The following is an 11,057-nucleotide window of genomic DNA, read 5'->3' as shown; positions in this document are numbered from 1 at the left end:
GGTCGACAGCAATGGGCGACACAAACAGCCTTAAGAGATGCTCCTTGCTGGAGCTCCTGATCAGTTCACTCCCTGATAATTTCTATAATTAATATGAATGAGTTTCCCCAGAAATCAATGTAAAAGAAAAATTTTCTTCTTATAGTACTTAAGTAGGAGATGTCAACATTCAGAAAAACAAAACGTAAGCAAATACAGTGCCACCTGCACAAGAAATGTTAAACAAGTTATTTAGGCTAAAGAAAAATGATACCAGGTGGAAACTCGGATCTCCAGAAAGAAAATGAAGAGTACAGAAAATGGTAAATTATCTGAATGCATATAAAATAATTTCTTCTTGATTAAAAAAATACATATCATATTAAGGAATTTACAATGTATGTAAACGTAATACAAATAAGAACTATAGAATAAAGAATGTTGGGGGAAGGGGTAAACGGAACTGTGCAATTGCAATGTTCTTACATTTTTACATAATAAGTAGGTCAGGAAAAGTTAGGGCTGTATATCCTAATTCCTTAGAGCATAGGTCGGCAAACTTTTTCTTAAATGGTCAGATAGCAAATAATTTTAAGCTTTGAGGGTAAGAAGTTTAAAATTGAGGATATTATATACTTATGTAACTATTTAAAAATGTAAAAACTACTTTTGGCTCACAGTTTTTTAAGAATTCAATTTCAATTTCTTGGTTGGATTTTTAGCCTTCCTCCCTCTCCCTGGGCTTGCCTTATTTCTTTAGCTCACTCAGATTTTTTCCACATTCTTGCTTGATCTTTAAAAAAAAAAAGTAAAGAGAAAGAAGTCTATGAATATGAAGAGAACTGAGTGAGGTAGAGAGGGAAACTCAGTAGGAGGGAGAAAGGCTTCTAGTGGAGGAAGACGCACCAGGGAAGCCCGTCCTAGGGTAAGGATGAAGGTCTGGAAGGGAGGCGGCTGTGCCAGGCAAGGCAAACAGCAGCCGGGGACATGAGGCGTTAGTCTTCCCTCCCTACACCTCAGCAATGCCTCCTCTCCCCCACCCCAAGCTGCCCACACGCAGCGCTATGATCCATTTGCCCAGTTCCCCACTCACCTGGACAAGTGGCTGGTGGGCATTTTCTCTCCTCTCTCCAGGTTTCCTTCCCTTGCTCCAGCTGGGTGATGAGCTTTGGTTTAGAAAATGGAATTCCTGTTCACAGAGAAAGAAAACAAGGTGGCTGCAGGTTATGGACTCAAGGGCCAAGTCAGAAGGCAAGATGGCTGCTTCAAGCAGATCCTAAAATGCCCAGCAGCATGCATGGGGGTCCTAAGAGATGCCAGGCTTACCCAGTGAGACCAGGTTGCTGTAGTTTTCCAGCATCACCTCCCTGTACAGGGACCTCTGAGCAGGGCTCAGCAGCATCCACTCTTCCTGGGTGAAATCCACAGCCACATCCCTGAATGCCATGTGTGCCTGGAAAACAAAACACAGTCCTGCTCACCAAGGAGCCAGCCTTGCCCACGACTCAAGGTAAGGAGCAGGGAGAAGGCGTCCCTGGGGGACGCAGGAGAGCTATCTAAATCCTGCCTTTGACTGTGACCCTGGTGCCAGTGTTCTAAAACCTTTAAACCTCTGTGGCTGTCCAGCAAGCATCACTTGTGAATCTATACATTCAAGACCCTGGGTGAACTGTTTGGAGAATATAGGGTATCCTATAACGTATATACACACTTTGTATAAAGGCCGTGTTTATTAAAATACATTTCATTTTCAAAACTGAGCTATCAGCTGTTAAAGTGCATATACATTTTTTGAGACACCCTGTATATGTAAAAAAAGAGTCCCTAACTCCCAGAACTTTAAATCCAGGCAGAGAAGAGCAGACAACATATAAAAATTAAACAATAGTAAAACATAAAAGACTTTCTGAGTTTTAAGAATTTAAAAAATTAAATAGCATAACCAAATGAATCAATATTGAAGCATCTGGCCCTAGCTGGTTTGGCTCAGTGGATAGAGCATCAGCCCTCAGACTGAAGGGTCCTGGGTTCGATTCTGGTCAAGGGCATGTACCTCCGTTGCAGGCTCAATGCCCGGTCCTGGTCGGGGCTTGTGCGGGAGGCAACCAATTAATGTGTCTCTCTCACATCGATGTTTCTCTCTCTCTCTCCCCCTCCCAGTCTCTCTAAAAATCAATGGGAAAATATCCTCAGGTGAGGATTAACAACAACAAAATATTGAAGCATCTGAGTGACTAAAGTTCATAAAATTCAATAATGGCATAGAATAAACTACAACTCAGTCCTTCCCCTGAATCCCATGGCCCCTCAGCCTTCTCAGGCCTGAGAAGCGGGAAGTGGTGAAGAGGAGGGTCTTGAATCATACAGCCTGGGTTCAGGACCCAACTTTGCTGTCAACTAGTGCCTTAATTTTCTCACCTGTGAAATGTGGATAACAGCAAATTTACAGCCCCACACTGTAGATGCTCAGGGCGGACCTTCTTGGCCACTCAATCTACAAATTAATTTCTACACCCCATTCTCACCCCCCTGCCCAGTTCTACTCATATCCTTAATATTTTTTCAAAATGGAGGACACAATGGAACACATACATCAAGAAAGATTTCATACTAGTACCTCCGAGGGAACGCAGGGGAGGGTGGGGGGAAGGGGGAGAGATCAACCAAAGGACTTGTATGCATGCATATAAACATAACCAATGGACACAGACACTTGTGGGTGAGGGCATGAGTGGGGAGTTGTGTGTGTGTGGGGCAATGGAGGTCACATATGTAATGCCTTAATCAATAAAGAAAAAAAATTTTTTTTAAAAAAGAAAGATTTCATGAGAGAGTCCTAAGAACTTGGTCTTGAAGGATGGACCAGAATCACAAGAGAAAAGTGCTAGGTATTCCAGATAGAGGAAGCAGAGAAGAGGACACTGTGAGCAAAGGGAGAGAAGAAGCCACAACGTGGACAGGGAGGACTACCTGGGAGGAATAAGGCACCTATTGGTAAACACAGCATAGTTGGAGTGTAGACATCTGTAGGTTTTTAAAATTATTACCATAAAATATACAAAACAAAAAATTTTTTATCATTTAAAAATTTTTAAATATTTTTACTGATTTCAGAGAGGAAGTGAGAGGGAGAGAGAGATAGAAACATCAACGATGAGAGAGAATCATTGACTGGCTGTCTCCTGTACACCCACGACTGGGGATCGAGCCCAGGCATGTGCCCTGACCGGCACATGTGTGCATTATGTGTACATTTCTGTAGGATTAAGTATATTCACATTGTTGTACAACCATCACCACTATCCATCTCCAGAATTGGTTCATCATCCCACACTAAAACTCTGTAACCATTAAACAGTAACTTCTTCCTCACCCTCAAACCCTGCTAACCACCATTTTTACTTCCCATCTTTAGGCTTACTAGTATACCATCTAGGTGTGTGTAAGTACACTCTATAATGTTCACACCATGACAAAATCTCCTGACTGCACGCTTCTCAGGACATATCCCCATCGATAAGCAGTGCATGACTGTATTTATACTTTAGAAGCCCAATTTAAGAGAAAGGGGGATGTGGGGGAGATAGGCAAGAAGGTGGAGAGGAGACAGGAAGCTAGGGTAGTGCAGGAGTAGAGACAAAGGAAAGGAAGGAGGAACTAAGGGGTACCACTTAGGCAGAATTGAGAGGATACAACAGCCAATCAAAAGGGAGGGAGGTTTGGAAAGAAGAAAGAGGCAAGGAAAACTCAAGAGACCCAGCTTGCACCACTGGTAGCAGCTGCAGCTATTAACCAACCAGATCAGAAGAAATGGGAGGAAAGAGAGGCAGAGACAGAGAAAACCAGCATTCTCGATTCCAGAAATGTCTTCCTCTTCCACTCCTGACAAGGGCTGTTCAAAGAAAAAAAATTTAAACAACCAGGAAAACAAATATTAATTCTGTTGGGCATAACAATAAGATTGTGATTCCCTTAAATTAAGAAGTCCTTCTGTGTTAGACATACCTACTGAAGTGTTTAAGGTGAAATGCTATGAAGATTTGCTGCAAACCAGTCTAGCAGGGGAAAAGAGTAAGTGAGGGTATTGGATGGAAAAAGAGCAGAATGTTGACAACTTCAGATGCAGACAAGCTCTGAAGTGAGCAGTCTGAACAAATGCCGAGGGAAGAAATGCTGGGCCAGGACCGAGAAGTCATGAATAAGGGCCCCAGGTCTGAAGAACAGTCCCTGTGAAAACTGTCACTCTTACCACAGGCCTCGTTTCCTGGGGAAGCCAGCTGGGGCTCTGATCTCTGGATGTCAAAGGTGAGCAAAGGAAACCCTGCAGCATGCAAAAGGCAAGCTGGACCCTCCCTGAAGCTGGGCTGCCAGAGCCCAGGAGCCTCCCTTTGCCCACCAGGAAGTCCTCTCTGGGCAGGCAGGAGACGTAGGGGCGGCAGAACAAGAACAAAAAGATTCAGGAGCGTCACCGGAAACCCTCAAGATCCAGCAGGGTAGGGCTTCCTCTTCCTTAAAAGCATGAAGAATGGAGCTGTCACATTAGAAAAGACGGTGGGCAGCTTGCTGGGAGGAGAGCTGATCTGTGGGCTGTGAACGCTGCCAGCTCAGACCTGCTACTGGCGCTGGCCCTGAGCTGACCCTCTCTCACCTTTGCTCTAATAAGGAAAGTTAACACCTACCAGGCACTTAGCATATACATATATACCAGAGACTGTTCCAGGCCTGCACAAGTTTTACCTCATTCTACCTCCCCAATCCAATGGAGTACGGATTTGCTAACTTCATTTCACAGATAAGAAAATTGAGGCACAAGTGAGGTCAGTCTCTTGCCCAAGGGGACACAGCTATAAAGTCATAGAGCCTGGATGAAATGTGGCTCTGGGTGATAAGAAACCACTGTGGATTATAAGGGTTCTCAGGGTGTCATTCTGAGATGAAATCAAGAATGATCAAGAGGTGATAAGCATTGAATCTGGGTGATGGGTCTATGAAGTTCTATCTACTTCTGTCTTGAAATTTTCTGTAATAAAAAGTTAAGATGAAACTTAAAGTCCCAAAGCCTGGCCACACCAGAGATGGGGGAACTCATGATTCCTGGGATCAGGGACAGTCCTCCGCATCTCTGAAAAACTTGCCCAGTGGCCCCCAGCCCCACTGCTTCCAAGGCCCGAGCCCAGGGGGGACCTGCCGATTTGAGACCCTAAGATCGCGCCCAAATGGCCATTCCAACACCTAGTCCGAGCCAGGGACCCCGCACCCCGCCTCAGCAAAACAGAGAGGGAGGATCGATGCGAGACTCTCAGCCCTCACCCACCAAAACCCCAATGGCAGCCCCCACTCCACCACCTGGGAAATGTTAGGACCCCCAGAGCCTACTAACTCAACCCCCCGAAACCCAGGGACTTGTGGCACGAGAAACCCCCTCTCCCAATACCCGTATTTCGGCCAAGGCCAAACATGTCGCAACCCACAGGAACCCTAGGACGAAAGGCCGGAGCTCAGCACCCACCATCACTGGACTTCAAGGTTGAGCTTCACTCACGTCGGGAATGCGCGCCCACACCCCCAAATAAGACATCCGGTAGCGCACGGCCTGAGCCACGACAGCACGTCCCCATCACTACCTCCTCGCCCGCCCACGGCACCATCCGCAGCCCCGGCCCACAGCAAGGCTTTTAGACCCACCTTCCGGAGCAGGGAAGGGCACGGTGAGGCAAAGGTGCCCCGGGAGCCTCACTCACCTGCGCCACGGAAGAACAAGGGGTCAATCCAGCCACCAGCTGGGGACCGACTCCAGCCACGCGGGCGGACTACACTACCCAGAATCCGCCACGGCGCCGGGACCACGCCCCACCCCCCAGGATGCTCGGCGCGGCCGGAGCGCGCAGCTGGCCCGCGCTCCCATTGGCCTCCGAGGGAGCACTGCGGATAACTTACTCCGGTCCCTGGAGAATAACCAGTGTGGCACCTAGATTCCTACTTTTTATTCTTCAAACCACGTTCACAAAACATGTAAGGGGCCATAGGCGTAGTACTCCGTTGTGCCCGACCTCTCTCTAACGCCTTGCCTAAAAGACTACACTTCCCAGTGGCTCCCGCAGTGCCTTCCGCATCCGGCCCCGCCCCTCGGCGCGCGGAAGTGACGTGAGCGGAGGCTGCTTTTCCGATTCTGGAGTTGATGCGGGGCAGAGGGGATTCGGCAGTCCAGTTTCCCAGCTCCTGCTGTGGGTTACTAACTTGTTCCCGGTATTCCGTGAGCGCCGGAGGGATGCGGTCTCGTCCAGGTCACATGCCCTTTTAACTTCATTTACATCCGAGGCGAGAAGGAAGATGGGAGGGGTGCAGCCTTCTCCCCGGGGGTTCATCAGGGCACGAGTCGTCAACCCAAACACTCCACTGCCGGTGACCTGGGACCTTATTCCTCCTTTGCAGTCCCTGAAATTATAGGGAAACTCCTTTATCTTCTGGGGAAGAGGACCTCTTAGGCCATAGCGCCTCGGCTTGGCTCTCTGGGTCTTTTTTTTTTTTTTTAATACATTTTTATTGATTTCAGAGAGGAATAGAGAGAGTGAGGAGATAGAAACATCAATGATGAGAATAATTCATCAACTGCCTGCTCCACGACCCCCTACTGGGGATCCAGCCCACAACCGGGCCTGTGTCCTTGACAGAATTAAATGGGGACCCTTCAGTCCACAGGCCAAAGCTCTATCCACTCAACTGGTTAGGGCTCTCTGGGTATGTATGTATGTATTTATTTATTTATTTTTGACTCTGAGAACTGGGCTGTGCTGCTGCCATCTGGGGACACCCTTAACTGAGGTGCCGGAGAGCAAGCCCCACTTCACTGGTGGGAGGGCATTTCCACCTGGACACCTCTCACTTCTCTACCTTACACAGTAGGCGCTCCGAAACTTACTCCTTCTCTAGGAAGACAAAGAAAATTTCTACTGTGTCCCAGAGAACCAGGAAGAGATGAGAATTTTCTAAAATTTCTTCTTAGCTCTTGCAGGATGGATCCATTTCCTTCTCTTGCCCTCAGGCTGTCTGGTTTGTAGTGAATTTCAATTTAGCCCTGGCCCTGGGTAAGTGCCCGTTTTATTTAGAACCTTCTCAGGTCTCTCTCCCACTTAGAAATTAGCTGTTAACACAGAGAAGTTCAAAGTATCAACGCAGGGACATCCATGTTTAAGTGTCCAGTGATGCTTCCTGTATGTGAAAGTCAGGGATCACAGGATTCTGGTGATAAGAGACCAAGGAAGACTTCCAAGATGAGGGGCTGTCTGACTTCCTGTGAGAGGGGAATATGCATCACAGTGCCGGATACCAAACTATATTACAAAGTCATTATAATCAAAACAGCCTGGTACTAGCACAAGAACAGACACAGATCAATGGAACAGAACAGAGACCCTAGAAATTGACCACAGCACTACGGTCAATTATTTGACAAAAGAGGCAAGAACATACAATGGAGTAAAGACAGTCTCTTCAGCAAATGGTGTTGGGAAAACTGGACACGTGCAAAAAGATGAGACTAGACCACCAACTTACACCATACACAAGAATAAACTCAAAATGGATAAAAGACTTAAATGTAAGCCATGAAACCATAAATATCCTAGAAGAAAACATAGGCAGTAAAGTCTGAGACATCTCACGAAGCATTTTGCTGATACGTCTGCTAGGGCAAGAGAAACAAAGGAAAAAATAAACAAATGGGACTACATCAAAATAAAAAGCTTCTGCACAGCAAAAGAAACCACCATCAAAATGAAAAGGGAGCCCTAACCGGTTTGGCTCAGTGGATAGAGTGTCGGCCTATGGACTGAAGGGTCCCAGGTTTGATTCCAGTCAAGGGCATGTACCTTGGTTGCGGGTACATCCCCAGTAGGGAGTGTGCAGGAGGCAGCTGATCGATGTTTCTCTCTCATTGATGTTTCTAACTCTATCCCTCTCCCTATCTTAAAAAATCAATAAAATATATTTTTTAAAAAATGAAAAGGGAACCCACTGTATGAGAGAACATATTTGCCAATGATACATCTTATAAGGGGTTAATCTCCAAAATATATAAAGTACTCAGAACAAAAGAAAGACAATCCAACTTAAAAAATGGGCAGAGGCCCTGAATAGACACTTCTCCAAAGAGGACATACAAATGGCCAAAAGACATATGAAAAAATGCTCAAGGTCACTAATCATTAGAGTAATGCAAATTTAAACCACAATCAGATATCACCTCACACCTGCCAGAATGGCTATCTTCAATAAACAAGTGCTGGTGAGGATGTGGAGAAAAGGGAACACTAGTTCACTGCCGGTGGAAATGCAGATTGGTGCAGCCACTATGGAAAACAGTATGGAATTTCCTCAAAAAATTAAAACTGGAAATGCCGTTTGGCCCAGTGATTCCACTTCTAGGAATGTATTCTAAATCCCCCGAGACACCAATCAGATTATATGCTCCCCTATGCACCCCTACTTATATACATAGCCCAGTGGTCGGCAAACTGCGGCTCTCGAGCCACATGTGGCTCTTTGGCCCCTTGAGTGTGGCTCTTCCACAAAATACCGACTTCTGCACATGGGCCACGAAGTTTCAATCGCACTCTACGTGCGCGCCCGCACATGGTGTTTGTGGAAGAGCCACACTCCAGGGGCCAAAGAGCTGCATGTGGCTCTCGAGCCGCAGTTTGCCGACCACTAGCATAGCCCATGGAGATGGACAATAAGGTGAAGACCTGGGGGCGGAGAGGGAGTAAGGGAGACATTTGTAATACTGTCAACAATTAGGATGTATATATTAAAATTTTTCAAAAAAATAAATGTAAAAAGGGTGAAGAGACTGGAATTATGAGTTTAGTTTCCTTTGATGGGAGGTGTGGGTCAGGGAATACAGCTTCTTTCCTGTTTGAGATTTATCCAGCTGAGTGACCATGGATGAGACATTTGACTTCTTTGGGCGCCAGTTTCCCCATTTCTAATGTCAGCTTGAACTAATCACCTCTAAGGTCCTATCTAGGAATGAAAGTACAGTGGGTGGTTCCTGACCTTTGACCAAATACACTCATCCACTGAAAGCCCTGCCCCTGTTTTCCAAGCAGCCTCAACATCATTGAACATCAGGGGGCGCCCTAAACACAGTGATCCATTCCTTTCCCTCCCTAGGCCCTTCTGACAATTCAGGTAGAGAATGGGAGCAGGCCAACTTCTCAAAAGTCAGGATTTAGCCCTTGCTGGTTTGGCTCAGTGGATAGAGTGTTGGCCTGCGGACTGGAGGGTCTCGGGTTCGATTGCAGTCAAGGGCACATGCCCAGGTTGTGGGCTCGATCCCCAGTAGGGGGCGTGCAGGAGGCAGCTGATCAATGATTTTCTCTCATCATTGATGTTTCTATCTCTATCTTCCTTCCTCTCTGAAATCAATAAAAATATATTTAAAAAAAAAAGTCAGGGTTCAGTTGCCCAGAGGCCAGTCTTCTTCCTAAACAATTTGGGTAGCCAAGGCCTCAGAGAAATTTGTTGATTTTGCATCTTTCCAAATATTTGTGAGAGTGAACCATTTAATTGTGTTTTAAGAATGGATATCATTGAAGAAGATAATGACTCATATTCTTATAATCTAGGATAATTTACTGTTCTAAAATCAAACACAGATAATTAACATAGTTATTGGGGGGTTAACATAATGTACAAGGATCCTCAGAGCATGATTTGATTCATTCATTCATATTTATTGAGGGTTTATTATGTGCGAACATTGTTTGTTTACAGCATTAACAAAACAAAGCCCTTGCCCCCATTAAAGCTTATATTTATGAACATCTTAAGATGGTGGGCTGAAATGGAAAGCATTTCATATGTGGAGCCATATTTGAGCTAACCAACAATGTGGCCCTTACAAACACCATAGTATCCAAATGAAATAACTCTGGGTGTAGGAAATCTGCTATCTGTTCAGGAATTTTCCCCCCAGCAAAATGGGGTAATTGAAAAAAATGACTGTTGAATGAGTTAAATGTATAGATAGAACATTCTGGAGAGAGTTAGACAAAAAAGCCAGCTCAGTTTGTCTGTGTGTATCAATCTCAGGGGAGTAATTGGGTGGAAGGATATTAGTTTTCAGACTAACCATGGCAGCTACATCACCAGTTATGGTGAACAGCCCAAGTTCTAGAATTAGGCTGTCCAAGTTGGAATGCCACTCACCAACTGGCTGACTTGGGGGAAATTTTTTAATCTACCTTCAGTGAGTCATGTAAGGATTTAATGGGTCCATATATTTAAGCCATTAGAACAGTGGCCTGACATATAGTAATTTCTCAATAAATATCACCATACTCATCAACATGATTATTATTATAGTTTTAAATTGGCCCAGTTCCTGATTTCTTTTCATCCAGAGTAAATCCTTTTAAATCTTAGTTTTACAAAACTGAATACATTTTCTTAGCAAAAAAAAAAAGAGAGAGAGAGAGAGAAATATTGAGCAAATACTATTTGCCTGGCACTGTTCTAGGCATTGAGGATTTGGCAATAAACAAGGCAGAGTGTCTACTTTCTCAGGGGCTTATAATTTCCAGGAGGGGTGGGGGGGTACCAGGCAATAAATACATTAAAAAGTAAATAAGTGAAGATATAATAGATGTAAGTTGCATATAGTTCTTTGGAATTAATTTTAACAGCATCTTATATAATAAAGAGCTAATATGCTAATTAGACTAGACGGCAGTATGACCCTCCAGAATGACCAGTGGGTGGGGCCATGGGGCCTCGAGGCAGCCGGGGCTGTGAGGCAGCTAGGCTGCAAGGGCCGAGGCAGCCAGGGCTTGGCAGGCTGAGCCCCTTGCATGAATTTCATGCATTGGGCCTCTAATTAAAATATAATATTTGAGCCTGGCTGGGTGTGGCTCAGTGGTTGGGCATTGACCCAGGAACCAGGAGGTCGTCCGTTCAATTCCTGGTCAAGGCATATGCCCAGGTTGCAGGCTCGATCCCCAATGTGGGGTGTGCAGGAGGCAGCCGATCGATGGTTCACTCTCATCATTAAAGCACTCTCTCTCTCCCTCTCCCTTTCT

At 45.5% G+C, this 11,057-nt stretch overlaps 1 protein-coding gene across 1 annotated transcript; it reads right to left on the bottom strand.

Moving 5' to 3' along the window:
- Positions 1-54: 54 nt before the first annotated feature.
- Positions 55-5,626, bottom strand: LOC102426976 (zinc finger protein 133-like). The gene is made up of 4 exons (XM_023745512.1): positions 5,489-5,626; positions 1,306-1,432; positions 1,073-1,168; positions 55-772 (listed from the first exon to the last, which is right to left on the bottom strand). The coding sequence occupies exons 1-4, from the start codon at positions 5,489-5,491 to the stop codon at positions 741-743; spliced, it is 258 nt and encodes an 85-aa protein (XP_023601280.1). The 5' UTR covers positions 5,492-5,626; the 3' UTR covers positions 55-740.
- Between the last annotated feature and the right edge of the window lie 5,431 nt (positions 5,627-11,057).

This window comes from Myotis lucifugus, unplaced genomic scaffold, assembly GCF_000147115.1.
Source record: "Myotis lucifugus unplaced genomic scaffold, Myoluc2.0 scaffold_554, whole genome shotgun sequence".
Taxonomy (NCBI): Eukaryota; Metazoa; Chordata; class Mammalia; order Chiroptera; family Vespertilionidae; genus Myotis; species Myotis lucifugus.
The sequence above is the reverse complement of the archived record's forward strand: the minus strand, read 5'-3'. Positions and strand labels throughout refer to the sequence as shown.

Bases quoted from the DNA above. Each gene is read 5' to 3' on its own strand.
- LOC102426976 (XM_023745512.1), bottom strand. The intron at 1,169-1,305 runs GTAAGCCTGGCA...CTCTGTGAACAG, and splicing joins CAGCAACCTGGTCTCACTGG to GAATTCCATTTTCTAAACCA. The intron at 773-1,072 runs GTGAGTGGGGAA...TTTTTTTTAAAG, and splicing joins CCCACCAGCCACTTGTCCAG to ATCAAGCAAGAATGTGGAAA.